At 43.2% G+C, this 19130-nt stretch overlaps 1 protein-coding gene across 2 annotated transcripts; it reads right to left on the reverse strand.

Moving 5' to 3' along the window:
• Positions 1–2753: 2753 nt before the first annotated feature.
• LOC107388167 (ras-related C3 botulinum toxin substrate 1) lies at positions 2754–7825 on the reverse strand. Of its 2 annotated transcripts, XM_015963580.3 has the most exons (7): positions 7540–7825; positions 7350–7462; positions 5281–5352; positions 4980–5097; positions 4582–4644; positions 3995–4154; positions 2754–3433 (listed from the first exon to the last, which is right to left on the reverse strand). In XM_015963580.3, exons 2-7 carry the CDS (start codon positions 7382–7384, stop codon positions 3300–3302), a joined length of 582 nt encoding a protein of 193 aa, XP_015819066.1. In that variant the 5' UTR covers positions 7385–7462; positions 7540–7825; the 3' UTR covers positions 2754–3299. The 2 variants fall into 2 exon arrangements, with proteins under 2 accessions (XP_015819066.1, XP_070401623.1); XM_070545522.1 differs by having other exon boundaries at positions 7350–7825.
• Positions 7826–19130: the final 11305 nt, after the last annotated feature.

The following is a 19130-nucleotide window of genomic DNA, read 5'->3' on the forward strand; positions in this document are numbered from 1 at the left end:
GCTGATTCTCATCCCAGCAGCTTCACTCTCAGCTCCGAACTGCTGCAGCGAAAGCAGAAGATCGCGTTCTGATGAAGCCAACAGGATCACATCATCTGCAAAAAGCAGATACCAGCGGTCTCATTTGTCAAACATTGCGTAGAATCCTTACCAAAACCGTACTTAAGCTCAGCAAAAAAAATGTACTTATGCCAAGTAAGTTTGTGATCTATCAAACATGGAGTACACGCACAGCTGCACGCAATCTCCGCTTCATAAATCGGAGACTAACGAGAATGTTTCTCAGTTGCTTTTTAGTTACATCCCGCCCTCACCACGCCCACTTACTGCCATAAATAGTCAATGCAAAGTGCCTTGTGGATCTCATGCATACACATAAGCTGGCTGTTGCAGCGCTCCGCCAATGACATGGCGACCGTAGATCAAGGCAGATCAAGGAAGCACAATTTTACAGAAGCAGAAATTGAGGTACCGGTGGGTGAGGTGGAGAAATGAAAGGAAGTGCTTTTGCAAAACAAATAAGAGAAAATCCACAGAGTGGCACAGCGTTGCTGAAGCCGTCAATGTTGTGAATTCTTCAGAGAGATCTGTGGTGGATATTTAAAAAAAATGGTTCAATTGGGATTCAATCCCCAGACTCCCGAGTGAAAGTTACGCACGCTAACCAGTCAGCTAAACGAAGATCTCCCTTGTTCAACTAGCCAGGGCGCATGATCAATTGGGTCACAGTGACAGGACACACACTGTCACAGACGCATGACATTCTGTCTCAATCTGTCCCCCTGGTGATATTCTGCATTCCGTATTTTGCGCTTCAGGCTGTGTGTGTGTGTGCGCCGTCGTTTTGTCCAGTATATGTAAAGTCTATGGTGTGCGCGCACATGTGTGAGTGCGTGTGTGTTTTATTTATTTAACCTTTATTTAACCAGGATAAAGACCCATTGAGGTTAAGAACCTCTTTTACAAGGGTGCCCTGGCCAAGAGGCAGCAAAAATACAAACAGTTACAACATAATGGCAATGATAAGACACTCAATCATTAAAAGCAGTTACAAGTTACTAATGCAGTATCTGTGTGCGTGGGGGGTGGGGGGTCTTGTTCTGTGTGAAAACGAAGCAGTACAAGTAATTATGCTGCTGGAATTCATAATTGTATCAATCTCAGCAGCAGCACTGCAGGTGCTCTCCATGTCCAACATGTGCGTAAGCCAGGTCCTTAGTCAACTTAAAGTTGCGCACATTTTTCCGCTAAGGTTTCTTTCATAAATCCCAAAGTTTGTTTGGAAAGTTGCTTATGCAGTTTTCCGACCCCGTGTTGTGTGTAAGCAAGCTTGATAAATGAGGCCCCTGATCCTTAGGCCATTAAAATGGATCCCCTCAACACCTTGGCTTTGCCTAGAAATCCTGTCCATAAAAGTTATGAACAGAATCGGTGACAAACGGCAGCCTTGGTGAAGTCCAACTCTCACCAGAAACAAGCCCGACTTACTGCCGGCAATGTGGCCCGAGCTCTGACACCGGTCATACAGGGACCTAATAGCCTTTATCAGAGGGCTTGGTACCCCATACTCCCCGAGTACCCCCACAGCAACCCCCCCCCCCCCCCCCCCCCCAAACCCCACCCCCGAGGGATGCGGTCAAACGCCTTCTCCAAATCCACAAAACACATGTGGATTGGTTGGGGGAACTCCCACGCACCCTCCAGGACCCCCTAAGGGGTATAGAGCTGGTCCAGTGTTCCACAGCCAGGACAAAAACCACATTGCTCCTCCTGAATCTGAGGTTGAACAATCTGAAGAACCCTCCTCTCCAGAACCCCTGAAAAGACCTTACCAGGAAGGCTCAGATATGTGATCCCCTGTAGTTGGAACACACCCTGCAGTCCCTCTTTTTAAGTAGGGGGACCGCCATCCCAGTCTGCCAATCCACTGGAACTGCCTTTGATGTCCACGCGATATTCCAGAGCCACGTCAGCCAACACAGCCCTACAACATCCAGGGAGACTTGCTACAGAGGAGCTTTTTGACCACCTCAGTGACCTCAGCACCAGAGATTGGAGAGTCCAACCCAAAGTCCTCAGCATCCACTTCCTCACTGGAAGATGTGCCGGTGGGATTGAGGAAGTCTTGAGGAGGTACTCCACCTACCGACCAACAAGGTCCAGAGTCGAGGTCAGCAACACAGCATCCCCACTATAAACAGTGTTGGTAGCGCACTGCTTTCCCCTCCTGAGGCTCCAGATGGTAAACCAGAATAGGATGGTGAATAAGTCTTGCTCCATGGTCTCACCAAACTCCACCCACATCCAGGTTTTAGCCTCAGTGACCACCTGAGCCGCATCCCGCTTGGACTCCCGGTACCCATCAGCTGCCTCTGGAGTCCCACAGGCCAAGAGGACCCAATAGGACTTTGTCAGCTTGACAGCATCCCTAACCACCGGTGTCCACCGGCGGCTTCATGGGTTGCCGCCACATCAGGCAGCAACCACCCTGCGGCCTTAGCTCCGGTCAGCTACCTAGAAAGTATTATTATTATAAGAACTCTGACTAGAAGCACCCCCCCACCCCCCACCCCCTTCCTGTCTATGTCACTAAACTCCCAATACCTCAAGGAGTTAAATCCATCTGAGTAATTTGTCACTGGACATTACATACACACGATAAGAATGAACAATATAAAATGAAAATTAAACCCAACACTCTTGTTTGATCAAATCCAACATTTATAATCCCCGATAAAACTGAACAATCAGAATGTCTTTACATATACATGTTTAATAAATCTGAGCTGCATTACACACAGAACAGGGGTGTAAACATGTACAAACAGGAAGTGTTGGACCATAAAAACATCTAAAACACTGTTCAGGATATGTCAGTCAAAAGCCTGCAGGAATTATTTTATAAATGTTTACAGTCATTTTAGATGGAAGTGGGTTCTAACAGCTTCTACAGCTCCTTTCACACTGTTAGCCATCTTTGGTCAAGTCCCACAGCAGCGTTATTGTAGAACGGTCTGCAGGTGTCCACCTACTCACCAACTCTGCTCTGTGACTACCACTACTCCTACATCACAGGCATACGAGTGCCAGATCCTCCTCGGTCCGCCCACTCCGACACAGGAGCAGGAAGTAGTAGTCTCAGGCTTGGTGTGAAAGGGGTTCATGTTACAGACGACATGGGAAAAAACGTGCTTGAAGGAGCCCAGTAGTCTTCGCCACTCATCAGGAAGGGTGAGTTCTGACTGCATTGTGTTCTTTTGGTTTTTTTTTTTTTTTCCTCAGTTCTCCATGGATCTCTGTTACAGAATGTTACACTTCCTCCTACTGGGCTTGTTGGCAGGCTGGGGACACAGGACAGCCCTGATGGCTTCATCGAACACAGTCTTAAGGCCGCGCTGAGTCAAAGCTGAGCACTCCAGGTATTTTACTGCACCTGGTTACCAACATAAATCAGGACAATGTGTCAAAACCAACCAGTATTTACCAATATGGGATTAGAACTAAACTATCATTTAACTCCTCACTAGGCCAGAAGTTAAGAGAAAATAAACTTCCAGTCTCCTACAGCCAAAAACAGGAGAACAGACTGCTGTGAAAGACTGTTGCAGAAGAGTTAAGTTTCTGCCCCGTAATCAGAAGGTTGCAGGTTCGAGCCCCGCTCAGTCTGTTGCTGTTGTGTCCTTGGGCAAGTCAGTTAGCCCATGTTGCCTGCTGGTGGTGGCCACAGGGACCGGTGGAGCCTGTGCACGGCAGCCTCACATCTGTCTGTGTGCCCCAGGGCAGCTGTGGCTAGGGCTCATCACCACCAGGGTGTGTGTGTGTGTGTGTGTGTGTGTGTGTGTGTGTGTGTGTGTGTGTGTGTGTGTGTGTGTTGCAAAGTGCCTTGTGGGGGGGGTTCTATGACTCTAGAAGGCTCTATATCAAATACAGGTCATTTACCATTGACATGTGGCAGAAGGAAACCATATCTTCATTAGAACATTAATACACAGACCTATTTCTTTAGCCAGGGCTAAACTCTGAGGATAGATGATGGGAGAGAGTTTCTTCTCTTTGAGCTTTTCAATCGTGTCCTTGTCATCTCTCAGGTCCAGCTTAGTGCCCACCAGAATGATTGGTGTCTTAGGACAGTGGTGTCTCACCTCTGGGTACCACTGATGGAGGAGAACAGAGGTTGTGACTTCAGGTTGAGAAGAACCTTATTTGTTTACTGTGACGACACCATTAGGGTACACAGTATTACATTCCACTTCGATGCATCTGCTCATTTTAGGTCTATAATTAAGTATTCTGTCATCTGACGGTGGTCAGGTTGGTTTAGTGAGCTACACTGATTTTTCCTCCAACATAACTACATAAACTAACCAGTAGAGCGAACTTCATTCATCTGTAACACCTTTTATTCACAGATTCCTTTTTCTTTCAGTAAGCTCTACCTGACAAGTCAACATGTTTTGTTCCTATCCAGCTGCTGCCGTTTCAGGAGGAGGAGCTTATCAGCCGAGGAATTAATGTGCTGTGGAATATTTCAATTTACATTAAAAGATAACGTAAGGCTGATTTGAACAGGGCTGCCCTCACCTTGGCACGAACGTTTTCAAAGGAAGCCGGACTAACGAGTGAAAAACAAATGAGGAACACATCCTGGGGAAGAAAAAGGACAAAAACATGAATGGACCCTGACACTAATGTTAACATTTTAACACTAAAATGGGTCAGAAATATGATGGTTAACACAATAATACAAATTATGTAAAGCTAACACATTCCCTAGATGAACACTAAAACAGTGGGCGTGCTATTCCAGAGACAATCATTTAACCTCCTTTAGACAGCGTATCGGTACAATGGACACCAGGCTCTGCTGCGCTGAGAGGACAGGCCTCGTTTCCATAGTAACCACTTTGTTTAAAGCTTCATAGCTCCAAGAATAACTCCAAGTCTAAGTGGAGACAGCGTTCGCGTGATAATGGACACACCGTCTGTGGGTAGGACAGCGGGCGGAGTCTGTCGTAGTCCTCCTGTCCCGCTGTGTCCCACAGACCCAGGTTCACCGGCTTCCCGTCAACCATCACATTAGCAGAGTAGTTGTCAAAGCTGCCGAGAAAAAATAAAAGTCAGATCTTATGTCCTATTTATTGGTGTGTGTGTGTGTGTGTGTGTGTGTGTGTGTGTGTGTGTGTGTGTGTGTGTGTGTGTGTGTGTGTGTGTGTGTGTGTGTGTGTGTGTGTGTGTGTGTGTGTGTGTGTGTGTGTGTGTGTGTGTGTGTGTGTGTTTTACACTGTAGGGATGTATTCTCCAGGGAAGGCGTTGGTGGTGTAGCTGATGAGCAGGCATGTTTTCCCCACAGCCCTGAGAGAGAATAAAGAGAGCCCGTTTTCCAGCTTTACTCTTTAATGTTACATGTTTTCAGAGTTTGAACTGATTTATGGAGGTGAACATTAGGACTGTAGTGCATCAACTCACCGTTTAACCAACATCTTCTGCTGTAGAAGCAGCTGAACTGCCCAGATCATTTACAAACAATAAGGACTAATCTGGTTGTACAAATGAACGTTAACAGCTTATGAGCAACATTGGAATTTAATATTTTGATGTTGACTACCTAGAGCTAGCACAAGGCTGAAAAGGAGCTACAAGCTTCAGCAAACCGGACCTGCTTTTCTACCTACAGCAGGGGTGTCAAATATGCGGCCCGCGGGCCGGATCAGTCCCGCACACAGTTTAAATCCGGCCCGTGGGCCGCATATTTGACACCCCTGGCTTAGACCTTAGAGTAAATGCTACAGAGCGAGCTGGAAGTTCTGGTAACGATTTCTGGGGAATCCTGAGTCTCATTTAGTCACACCATAACTTTTGCCCTATATAAAATATATGTACAGTGATCAACACCAAAAGGTTTAAACTAAAGTTTGATTTAAAAAAAAAAAGGGGGGGGGGGGGGGTACTTATAACTGTATGTGATTTTGACTTTCACTGATCAGTAATAATAAATAACGAGCTGCCACACACCTATCTGACCAGAAAACCTACATCAACATCACAGGTCCTGACATGTAAAATAAGCCACTTCCTCAGTAATTTCAGAAGTTTCCATAGTTTCAAAATAGGATGATGACTTCCTTAAAGGAACCATGGAAACAACCTCACTACAGCCTGGAACTGCAACACTTTAGCACTAAAATCTAGAGAAAATCTTTGTCCCTGTACCAAACATTTATTCTGACTTGAAAATGTTACTTTTCCTTTAAATAATCAATCAATCCACATTGTTTACTTGGTTATTTTAAAGATAAGAAGAGAAAAAAAACACAATAATACAAGGATTACAAGTAGAATAACCAAAAGGTGTGGGCTGAAGCCTAGCTTTTGATGCCTACCCTATTTAAAAAATCTATTTTATACTTAGAATGATAGGAAAAAATGAATTCAAAACAAAACAATTAAAATTGTAATAATGATAATAATAATAAACGACTATGAAAATAAATCAGCAAAAAAATAAATACAATACTTAAAAAATACAATAATAATAAAAATAAACACCTGTAGTCCTAACATGAGTCAATAATATTCATATAAACAGACAATTTCTGTGAAAATAAATACTTTCAGTTTTGATTCACGTCTCTGAATCTATCTAAATAAATGCACACTGACTGTACATAGCATAGGTTATTATGCTTTTGACAACATTTATGGTATATATATGTGTGTGTGTATATATATATATATATATATATATATATATATATATATATATATATATATATATATATATATATATATATATATATATGTGTGTGTGTGTATATATATATATGTGTGTGTATGTATATATATATATATATATATATATATATATATATATATATATATATATATATAAATATAAATTACAATATATGCTCTGTTATACATATACATGTATATGTATAACAGAGCAATAAAGAAAAGTGTGTAAAAGTGTTTTGACCTGACTGGAGTGGCTGTCTAGTTATTTAGACCAGAGTTATTACTGAAGGTTGTTAGCAGATAAAACAGCAACTCCACAAGCTGCTCAGGCTTTATTGTTTATAAAACAGATTTAAAACGCGCAAACTTTAACTTAAAGTTTAAGTACTAAAGCTCCGGGTTTCCTTCCCAGACAGCAGCCCTGTGTGATAAACGTTCAGAACCAGAACATGGACTAAATCTGACCCAGCTGGACAACAGCAGCTGTCACTGTTAGCCACTAGTCAACTGTTGCTAACTGGGTTAAGCCGCAACAGCCGAGCTAGACTTTATTTGTTAACATATGAGTCTATTTTTTAATAGTAGAGGTAAAATAGAGACTAGAATAAACTCACCCGTCCCCCACCACCACACACTTGATGGCCTGCATCGGACGGATCAACCTTCGGTCAAGTGGCTGAAATCAATCAGTCCTCTTCTTCTTGTGTTACCTGAAAGTCCAACTCAACTAAAGAAACCAGCTCGGAGTCAGTAATAAAAACAGTAAAATAACGGTGCAGAAAGGTCTGACTGTTTCCTTCTTACAGAAGCAACTCCCGGTGAAACTCCCAACCAGACAGGCAACACCCAGAAAAAGTAATCTGAGTCTGGGAGTGGAAAAAAATTCCCATGGGGGGAAATCTGGGAGACATCCAGTCAGAGCTGCTCTCTGCTGCCACCTGCTGGTCATAGAGGGTTACTACAAAACAGGTCTCCCAGGTCAGTCAGAAACAGCTGCTCACCCAGGATAATCTTCAGATTACAGTTTTTTCAATCACTTTGCAACAATTTTCACAACACTGATGTATTTTTTCACAACTCTAGACAAGAAAACTCACAACCAATGATCAAAATGCACATTTTGTCTAAACTCTCCCCCGTTTCTCAACTGCTTGGATGCCACACACACACAACTTAGATCATTTGTTCATTTAACAACCAGTGGTTCAATTTGACACTACTTTACATCAAAGTACTACTATTTCAAAATGCAGTTCACACATTACACAGTATATATTCCTTTCCTTTCAATGATCTAACTACTCACAATGATAAGTAACTGTTGCAATACTCTCAATGCTGTATGGATAAAGACAAACAATCAAACAATAGGTTCATTTGTAATTTGCTGTCCAATTCTGCCAACTCGTTACTGATGATTGGATGCACACTGTGGAATGAGTATATAAAGAGGGGATTTGGAACCAGGTTACAACAGAGGTCAAGCAGTGGTGGGAGGAGAACGAAGAGGAAAATGTGTTGGTCAAAGGAATGGCAGAAGACAGGCCCGCCTTCTGAGAGGTGGTTGAGAACCTGTGGCCAAATCCACAACACAGAGTTGATGAGCATATAGAAGTGGAGTAATCACTGCTTTATTTACTGTATTACAGTACAAGATAGAAAGCTGAGACACACAGCATTTGATTTTGTTTCTACAACTAGTATAATTACTGTATTTTTGCTTTGATTCAAATAAACCTATGTTACAGTTTGACTGCACTGTCGTGTTGTGGATCAATATATTTCAGAATTTGTTGATTCCACTCTCTGTAGTATTCTCTCTTCTACTGCAGTATTTTCCCAGAGATCTGTGGACTGTACATGTGGACTTGTTCTGCAAGGTAGAGTCGTAAGCTTGTAGATTTGTTTACATCTTTTTGTTTCTACTTTTTTTGTTTTGGCATCTACTGTAGGCAGCAAAGTAATAATGTTATGCAGAAAAACATTGTTCAACTTTCTCTTTGCATATGATAGTAAAAACGTTGAATCTTTGAATTATGAAGCCTGTATCACCTATTTTGTTGTACAATATTAAATGATTGTTCAAACAATCACTTACTGAAACTACGGGTTACTTGTGTGTGATCTAGAGTTTTGTTTCAATGGTATTTCACACTAAATTTGTTTTTTGAACCGATGCTTGTGTAAGTGCAAGATGTCTTTAAACGTGTGAATGCACCATGCAGCGTTTTGAACAGCGGACAGCCTGTGTTGCAAGTGATGGCCGTTATGAGTTTTGTGTCTAGAGTTATGAAAAAAGACATCAATGTTGTGAAAATTGTTAAGTGATTGAAAAAAACTGTAGTCTGTAGTTTTTGTTAAATAAATCAAGCAGTTTTTCAACACATGTATCTATTGTGGCAATTGTGCATTAAAACAAATTCAGGTTTTTGCACAGATGTTAGCAAGTAACAGTTTAACAGTTAGATTTGTTCACCATGAAACTATAAGCAAGGACAGACAGACGTACTGATTGATTGATAGATTTACAGTTAGTGTTGTTGGCTGATCTTTTTTATTCTACACTGATTTGCAATTTAGCATTTGAACACCAGAGGGCGACATTGTACATGGTAATCCTTCCCCAAAGCGCAACAATCTGCTAGAAAATTATTTTCATCTAAAAGGTTTTAACAACTCTATCGGCAAAAGTCAGTCTCTCCATCATCTTTAAAGTTTTCATGATTTCATTTGGTTTATATTTTTCAGACATTCAAACATTAAAGTTAAATGGAGTAATATTGTTAAAGTGCCTTTAATAACATAGCTCTGCTTTTTCAATCATCTTCAGAAGGACAAAAAGATTTCAAGACAGATTTCATTGGGTGAATTGAAATCACTTTTAAAACATTAAGAAAGCGAGTCTGAGCAAATGTAGCTGCTTTACTGAAGCATGCTAACTTGTCAAACATTTATACTTCTGTTGTTTTCATTGTGCGACTTCATGTTTTCATTTGGCTTTGTGAACTTTGTCTTTGAGCTGCCTGGAGCAGGTCACTCATGAGATCTGATATCTCCATACATTTTTTCACCTGGTCAAATGAAGGAATAAATAAAAAATAAACCAACCTCAGTTCTGGATTAAAGTATTTTTTCCCATTAAATATCACAATAATAAGATGAACACGAGAAAGCCTGGGTGGGTAGGTATAAGGAGAGGAAGATTAAAGATGGATGAGTAGAACCATCAGGCAGCTCAGCATGAAGGCTGTAAAGCATCAGAGGGATTCATCAGGGCCCCCTGAGGCAGCATAAACACATCCTGAGATTAAAGCTGGAATATCAGATGCTATAATGAGCTGGGGTACTTGACATTTTGCTCGTTGTCCAGCTGCTATTGTGTTGGTTATCTCCTTTGCTGTGCAACTCTTGCATCACCTGCTTTCCCTTCATGCATGAAAAACAAAACGTAAATCAACATCTCATCAGATGGAGTATCTGAACTCTCCTAAAGGATGTGGGGATCTCATTAAATGAGGGGATGTAATAACTAAATGGTAGTTTAGTAACATGGGCTGTTTTAAGTCTCTCACATCCTTATTAGAAACAGGATCTACCTTTGGTATTGTCGGAGTTTTTGAGCTGCAACATCTGCTTTTTCTTTCTGCCCTCATTTAAGCTACTTTACACCCTCTACCTGGACCAATGGCTCTTTCCTGGAGTCAGAAATTCATCCTTTCCTGAATGAGCACCATGGTGTCAGGCTTAGAGGTGCTGATGTTCATTCCAGAGGTCCTGGACCTCTGGGGCCAAGCGGATTACACTGTCTACAAAGGGCAGTGATGCAGTCTGAAGAGAACCCCTGTTGGCTGGGAATAGAACCAGACTTTAAGTCACAAATGAGTCTCGAGTCTTTCGACGAGTCCTGAGTCAAGTCAAGCCACAAGACGTGATTCTCACGTCAAGTCCACATTCTAAGATTTTAAATGCGAGTCCTAAAAACATTTGAAATGCAGGGTAAGCTCTTCTCAGCAGTTTTTTTGGCAATTATTTTGACTTTTATAAAAACATCATCCAGATTTACAGATGTTTGACATACCATTCAAACCAATACTACACCTGCAACAACCTCAGTGACCTCACACACGTCTTTAGCACGTTTACAGAGTTACCTCAAAGTGCCGCACAAGACAGAGACACAAGCGCCACAACAGTCCAAAGAACGGAGGTGAAGTAGGTGAATTGAAATGCACAAGTACAAGCTTAGTGATAGCTAAAAAAATACTTTATGAACAATTCATCACAAATGAATTAGGATAAAAATAAATAAAGATGCTCAAGTCAACCTGCATTAGATCAAATAGGCATGTGGGCAATCAGGCAGGGTACACCCAGGACAGAGAGCCAGTCCATCGCAGTCTTTAAACAAGTCTTAGGAGTTATTAGGCAAGGCTGCTTTATACATAACGCACATTTCAACCCTAACCCTAAAACTGCATACTTAAAAATGTGTTTTAAAATACACAAATACAATTAGAAATAAAGAAATAAAATAAGTAAAGTATTAAGGCAAAGAGCAGTTACAGTGCAGAAGGTGCAGCATCAGAAAGGCTGAGGAATACATGAAATGTTTCTATTTTGATTGAAAAGTTACTAGAGTTGGAGCACATCTGAGGTCATGAGGAAGATGATTACTTATTTGATCACTTATCTGAGCAGCATAGTAGCTAAAAGCAGCTTCACCCTATTTGGTTCTGACCCGGTTCTAAGGATCTCAGAGCCCTGATGGGCGTACATACAGGAAGGAGATCTGACATGTTTTCTGACCCCATGCCCATAAGGGATTTATAAACTAGTAGTAGCACTTTGAAATCAATTCTAGTTTACTGGTAGCCAGTGTAGAGATTTAAGGACAGGAGGGATGCGCTCGGTTTTCTTGGTTAAGACTCTAACAGCAGCATGTTAAAGACCTCATGGTTCTGACAGGAGCTTGAACAGTGAACCGCTCAGAAATGTAAGGCTGGGCCAAGCCATGCTCTCCAGCATCAAGTCTCTCAAGGTGAGCAGTAAACATCCTCAAAGATTAACCCCGATCCCTCTCCTGAATTTGAGTGGTTGGACTTACCCTCATGAGAGGAACAGCTTGGCTGCTTGAGGGACAATTGCTGCTTCTACAGTTAAAGAGATTTTTGGTAAGGATACCTCCCAAGAGACGTGTTTTAGACGTGTCCTGCTGGGAGCAGAGCTCGGGGAAGACCCAGAAATGGGCTGGGCCTGGGAATGACTCAGAGTCTCAGAGGCTGAGAGGGAGAGGTCTGCTAAAGCTTTGCTCCCACAACCCGGTCTTAATGAGCAGAAGATGGATGAATGGCATCTTTGCTGTGCAAACACTATTATCACCATCAGTCCACGTGGATCTTCTGTCCAATTGTAGCTCAGAGAGATATTTTGTTGACCTTTGAACATTAGCTCTTTAATAAGCGTTAAGATTAAATGACCACTGTCATGATGCTGTCTTTTATCTGGGCGTCAGACTCATAGACTGCAGGCGGCCATCGTTGAACTGCCTGAACGTGCTGAAATGGGACGTGACTTATGTCTGCAGTCACATCTTCTGGAGAAGGTCTAGCACACAGAGCACGTGATTCGTTGGCACCAGCTATTCCATAAATGATTCAGCAGCTCAAACAGTGGCAAGTGGTGCACTCTGCAATCATGAGTCCATTCATTCAGATGTCTTTGTGAATCTGATGGATTCTTATGAATGTCAGACTTGCTTACTAACATTTATTTTTTAGAAAATCCACAGAAACATGTCTTCTACCATTCCACCACAAGTAGTTTGACATAAACTTTGCAAATGAAAAGCATTTGTTGTTCATCTCCTCCAGCTGCTTCCTCAAACATCTTGTTGTGACAGCAGGATTTACTTTATTAGCTCCCAGGTTAGTTTCAGGCTGTGCAGCTTGTTTATTAGCCAGCGGCTGCAGATGGGAAGCTAAAAATAAGCTGCACTGCTGAGGAAGTCTTTTCTCTGTGCATCGTGAGGTGTATAAAAAGCTTTAAGATCAAAGGGGACTTCCACGCAGATTCTTTCCCCTCTTCACACATTTATTATTTCTGATGAAGAACCAAGAACAATTTTTATATTAAATTAAGAGTGTTTTTCATGTGAAGGGGAGTTTCCAGTTACTAGCTAACATCCTCCGCTCTTAGTCCTTCGCCCTGGTCTGCATGTGTGTGTTTTCCTTTAGTCTGGTCCAGTTTGGCTCCCTCAGCAGAGAGAAACAGGAAGTGTGTGACTTCACTCTAGCAGGAATGTGTTGGAGTTTTCACAAGACCGGGGCATTCCTCAGGTGCTCACAGGCCTCTGAGAAAACTGATGAAGTTCAGTCTTTTCAATTCTGTAACAGAACCTAAAAAGTGGGCATTAATGTTTTTGTCTGTCTCCATGTATGTGTTTGTTTGTCTGTCTGTCTGTCTGTCTGTCTGTCTGTCTGTCTGTCTGTCTGTCTGTCTGCCTGCCTGTCTGTCTGTCTGTCTGTCTGCCTGCCTGCCTGCCTGCCTGTCTGTCTGTCTGTCTGCCTGCCTGCCTGCCTGTCTGTCTGTCTGTCTGTCTGTCTGCCTGCCTGCCTGTCTGTCTGTCTGTCTGTCTGTCTGTCTGTCTGTCTGTCTGTCTGTCTGCCTGCCTGCCTGTCTGTCTGTCTGTCTGTCTGTCTGCCTGCCTGCCTGCCTGCCTGCCTGCCTGTCTGTCTGTCTGTCTGCCTGTCTGCCTGTCTGTCTGTCTGCCTGTCTGTCTGTCTGCCTGCCTGCCTGCCTGTCTGTCTGTCTGCCTGCCTGCCTGTCTGTCTGTCTGCCTGCCTGTCTGTCTGTCTGTCTGTCTGTCTGTCTGCCTGCCTGCCTGTCTGTCTGTCTGTCTGTCTGTCTGCCTGTCTGTCTGTCTGTCTGTCTGTCTGCCTGTCTGTCTGTCTGTCAGCTGAATGAAACACTAACCAGTGGATTCATCTGAAATAGTCTGAAAGAAAGTCCTGGAGGTACGTCTGCAATGAATTCTCTTTTGGAGTTAACCAAATTCAAGATGGCCACCACAGCTAACAAAAATTAGCAAACATGTTTTGCAGATATGAGCTACAAATTTGATGTGGTTGTACCCGACAGTCATCCCCAAATTATACTTTAAAGGTGCAACAAGTAAGAATTCTACAGAAAAATACTACAGAAGATTTTTTTCACTTACAGTTTACTTTCATCCATCCATCCAATTTCAGCCGCTTATCCGGAGTCGGGTCGCAGGGGCAGTAGCCTGAGCAGGGAGGCCCAGATTTCCCTCTCCCCAGCCACTTGGGCCAGCTCCTCCGGGGGAATCCTGAGGCATTCCCTGACCAGCTGAGAGACATAATCCCTCCAGCGTGTCCTGGGTTTTCCATTAGGCCTTCTCCCGGTTGGACGTGCCCGGAAAACCTCACCAAGGAGGCATCCTGACCAGATGCCCGAGCCACCTCAACTGGCTCCTCTCGATGTGGAGGAACAGCGGGTCTACTACGAGCCCCTCCCAAATGACCAAGTTTCTCACCCTATCTCTATGGGAGAGGCCAGCCACCTTGTGGAGAAAAACTCATTTTGGCCGCTTGTATCCACGATCTCATTCTTTCGGTCTCATGAGGGTAGGAACGTAGATCGACAGGTAAATCAAGAGCTTTGCCTTTTGGCTCAGCTCTCTTTTCACCACAACAGACCGGTACAACACCTGCATCACTGCAGACGCAGCACCAATCCACCTCCAACCATTTTCAAGTGATAATCATCTGAAATAGTTGTGTCAAAATTGAACATTTTCTGTCTGACGCCCAAAGGGTTAATTAAATCATTTTTCCAAAAGCTGTATTGTGTCATTTGACGCTTTAAGAACTCCAGGATTGTGTGCAGGTGAGTAGGCAGGACTCTCAGCCCTAGTAGGTGTCACTTCTAAAGATGCTTTGGTTCATCTTTATGTATGCACGTCCAATCTCAACACAACACGACCTTAGTATAAAGCTCTGACACGAATGTGTGATATGATAGAGCTTTAATTTGTTTTAGCGTTAATTTTGATTTGCAGTGCAATGCGAGAAAAATAGTTTGAATGTGAAAGCTAAAATATTTCCCTTTATACCAAGCAGACATGATGGAGAGCTGAGCAGATGAACTGTACAGTTTACTGCTCTCCCTCATTATAACAGCATGGGTCACAAAGCAGGCATCCTTCTTGCACAACACACACAGAGAGAGTCAAGCCTGCATTCAGGCTAACAAAAGCTAAGGAGAGCGAGCTTTTGCATTTGCAGATCAAAAGTTCACACTAATGAGACTTCAAGCAGAAATCCTCCACACTGTATGAATGTGGAGCACATCCATGTGGAGGGTTTCTTCCTGCGGGGTGGCTGTTTGACTGATGGGACGGCAGATTTGTAGGTCAGAGATAAATCTGGCGATGGTTTGGTCGAATAGAGAAAGATTTTTGTGGCTCTGATGTGACCCAAGAAAAAATAAATGTGTGATGAGTTTCATTCATTAAAATCACTCATCCTTATGATCCTCATCGTCACTGGAGTCATGGGGAGCTGGTGTCTAACTCCTGCAGTCATTAGGTAAGAGGCAGGGGACAACCTGGACAGGTCTCCAGTCCTTCACAGGGACACACAGCCAGTCACACACTCACTCATACCTGAGTCTCACATCAACCTGACATGCAGGTTTTTGGTCTGTGCGGGAAACCAGCGTAAATCCACACAGGCAGGCTGCACAGGCAGGAGTCGTACTTACAACCTCTTTGCAGTGAGGCAAGAATGCTGCATTACCTCAGTCGAAAACTTAGTAAAGAAATGTTATTTTTCCACAGGACGGTCCAAAACTTTGATTTTCCCACTATTTTTAACCATGTGAAGATGAAATTATGTTTACATTATAAATAATTACTGCCCAACCATTTGTAGATGGCTTCCTGAACAGCCTCTGTTTGGAGAATTAGCCAGATGACTAATAATTCTAGAAACTAGGGTTTTTTAGGGCTTTAGCTCCAGAAGCAGGAAAAAACGTCATCAGCGGTGCGGAACGACACTGCTTCAAATAGAATCCATTAGAGTCTATGGAGGTGATTCAAACCAGCCGCGGCGCGTCAATGTTCAGGCGTCTCAGAAGCAGCTAGACAAGATCAGGTTCTATTTTTGCCGCAAGCCGCTTTCCTTAGTTGACATGGGGCTAGACAGGAAATCACACACAGTTTCAGTGTAAAATCCCTGTTGATTTTCAAAATAAAATTCTAATGCAGCGATGCGATTTCATTCCTATGTAGATTACGTCAATAAAAATGACTGCTCGTTCACTCCCTGCATTGTTCCAGAGGTGCAGTGGTGTGTTTTTATGTCTTTAATCCTGGCAGTGGAGAGGAACAACATGATGTATGACATCAAACATAATTACATTCTCTTGGGTTTAATGGTGGGCGGCATAAACTCGATGGATTTTGTGACATTGCAAGTTATGAGAGGAGGATGGCGGAAGACTTGAGGGATTTTTGTGATCTCGCGAGTCGAGCGAGGAGAACAGCAGAGAAGCTTCTTCGCGCACTGCACTGGGGTGCAGCGATTGTCGCGAGTAAACCTTTCCGCTGCCGTTACGCGTTGCTGATGCTTCCAGTGTGCAGTAGGGGTCAGGTAGGGGTCAGGTGTTCCTGTTGAGCTTCTTTGCTTCATAGCTCCATTAAAGGAAGTTGACGATTCCCAAACTGCACACGTTTCCAAGTCTGAAATGTTAAACCGAGTTCTGACAGAGAAAGTTGAGGCAGATGAAGCTGTCATGTTTAGTTAACTTTCTCATTCTGGTGTCACAGAGACTGCAGGGTGAGGTTTTGGCTGCAGGCTGGCTCTGAGGGGAACGGGGGTGGGAGGGTTATTGGAACACACTGCAATGATGTGGAGTCCATGTTTGTTTATGCCTGAAGCTCGTCAGGGGAAAACCACATAGACCATTAAGGGCCTATTTTAGGGAAAAGAGACTGTTTTACAAAACGTGATGTCAGCGGTTTGAAATAAGTCAAAGAGAAGAAAACAGAGGAGTTCTGTTTGTGATCAGATCATTAAACTAGATACAATAATGTTTTCTGACACCGACCATGAAGATACCTCATGCTCTGATTCTAGCTTCTCTCTGAACTTTCTTTCAGGTTTTTAAGCAAAACAACAAAATCAAAATGTTGAATTTAAAACATGACATTCACCGTTGGGTGTGATTTACTCCAAGGACACACTCTGAGGGAGCTGCCTTTGATTCCTGGTATAGGGACTAAAGTGTAGCTGACATGATTCCAGTAACAATGAGGTCATTATTGGTGTTTTAAACAATGGAGACATGCATCACTCGTGTCCGACAGGTTCTTCTGCCAGCAGATGAAAACCTGCTAACAGCTTCAGTTTGGAAGAAAAATAAGCCACACTCAAATGGTCTCTTGACTCTAAAATGACAACATTAGTGTCTATGTTAAAACATTAAAGAGGAAATATAATGAGTTTTTCTTAAGTTATGAAAGTTCTATGGTCTCTGCAAAAACATGTTAATAAAGTTATTTGCTCTCTTACATGAAGTGATTTCAGCAGTTTTACTTTTGACAGTTTCAGGACCTTCCAGAATGAGCTGTTTCAGGGCTCTGTCTCTTTAAGAAAACAAGCTGGAGCTGGCCACGCCCACCCCTCCCTCAATCAAGCTGCTGTGGGGAGCAATGGGGAGCCCAATACGGGTTTTCCAACAGCACTACTCAGCATAACTCAGATGGGTATGGTTCAGTTTCACAGCCTTTTACAACAGCACGGTTCTGTATATTCCCCCAGCAGTTCAGTACCTGCTTCGTTGTGGTTCTAGGCATACTGAACCAGTCCAAAGACGAGACGTCAGTGGCTGTCGGCCACAGACTGACTAGGGCCAGGGTATTCAATTCCAGTCCTGGAGGTCCAGTATGCAGCATGTTTTGGTGGTTTCTCTGCTTCAACATCCTTTATTCAGTGGTTGAATCACCTGCTCTTCAGGCTCTGCAGCAGCATGTTAATCACCTGCTGACTGAAATCAGGTGTGTTGAAACAGGGTCAAAACTAAAACGTCCCTCCAAGAGCAGGATTGAGGAGTCTGTCAAAGGAGTGACAGAAACTTGTGCTTTTGAGTTTGGGCTGCAACAAGAGCTCCTTCGAGGTTAGAGGCCACACCGCACCCTTTATCTCAGTCTGTCTCTACCCCACCCTCTATTTGTTCTTCATTACCTTGGGTCCTCATCCTTCACCGCTACCCACCTTTTTATCACTCTCACAGATACTCAAGGCCTGACTGGGTCCAAACCAGATCCACTTGGATCCTGTTTTCTATCCTGACTTCATAAATCCTAGCTGGGGTGAGACAGAAGGCCCATCTGGTAGAAGTTCTGCTGAAGGTTTCTTTCTGTTTGGTGAGAGTTTTCCTTCCCACTGTCGCCCGTGGTCTTGTGCTTGTTTAGGATGTAGTGTTACTCTGAAGTGAAGAATTAGGCACTCTGCAGGTTTCACTAAACTAGAGCCGCTTTGACTAAGTGACGTTTTCACGGACTTGCTGCTTTACACTTGGAGATAACTTTTGCAGCACCATTTAAAAAGAGTTTTAGTCTAACCAAAGAATACCTTTTAGGTATTTGAAGTCTCATCTCTGCCCTGCATCTTTAGGATCCACACTTTTATCTGTGTGAGGGGCATAAAGTGTTGTCATGGAAACAGTCGATGTATGAGCACCTCACTTGATTTACTGTCTAACGTCACACGAACAACAAACACCGGCTCTCTCCATCACGTTCAAGGGTACGTCTGTGAGATGATCAATGCCTGAATGATGGAAAGAGTGATAGTTGTTGCTATAAATTATTACTACACATGTCCTGATGCTTACAAAGATCTAAACCAACGGGACAAGATCAAGAATATGTTGGACATTTAGGAGATTCTGATTGTATTTAGTCATCATGATTACTGCAAATCGAGTCTGAATGACAACATGACCAACACAGAGGATGAGCTAATGATCACTCATCACCACTCCAAATAGCTGCGTCAGAAGCATACAGTACAATAACACAGATCAGCTTTAATGAACCTATGAGGGTGGAGCAGAACAGCCCCATCTCATCACTTCCTGTTCTATAACTTTCTTCCATTGTCCCCCTGCAGCGTGGCACAATGTGTCCTCGGCACAACTCCCTTCCTGTACTCGGGACCACGTGCTGAATCCTGTCTCCGTTTTCCCTGTCTGCAGCACTGGTGTGACTGGGATTTGGCTAGAAGTGCATCCCATTGAGTCATGAGTTCACATGGGCAGGGACAGATGGGATGCTGGAGGCCCCTCCCCCCAAAAGAAAAAAACAGAAGTGA

Source organism: Nothobranchius furzeri, chromosome 16 (genome assembly GCF_043380555.1).
Source record: "Nothobranchius furzeri strain GRZ-AD chromosome 16, NfurGRZ-RIMD1, whole genome shotgun sequence".
NCBI lineage: Eukaryota > Metazoa > Chordata > Actinopteri > Cyprinodontiformes > Nothobranchiidae > Nothobranchius > Nothobranchius furzeri.

Excerpts from the sequence above, each read along its gene's own strand:
- LOC107388167 (XM_015963580.3), bottom strand. The coding sequence starts at position 7,384 with ATGCAGGCCATCAAGTGTGTGGTGGTGGGGGACGG. Across the intron at positions 5,353-7,349 it reads TGTGTGGTGGTGGGGGACGG|GGCTGTGGGGAAAACATGCC; the intron begins GTGAGTTTATTC and ends ATTCTCTCTCAG. Across the intron at positions 3,434-3,994 it reads AGCCCTGGCTAAAGAAATAG|GTGCAGTAAAATACCTGGAG; the intron begins GTCTGTGTATTA and ends GTTGGTAACCAG.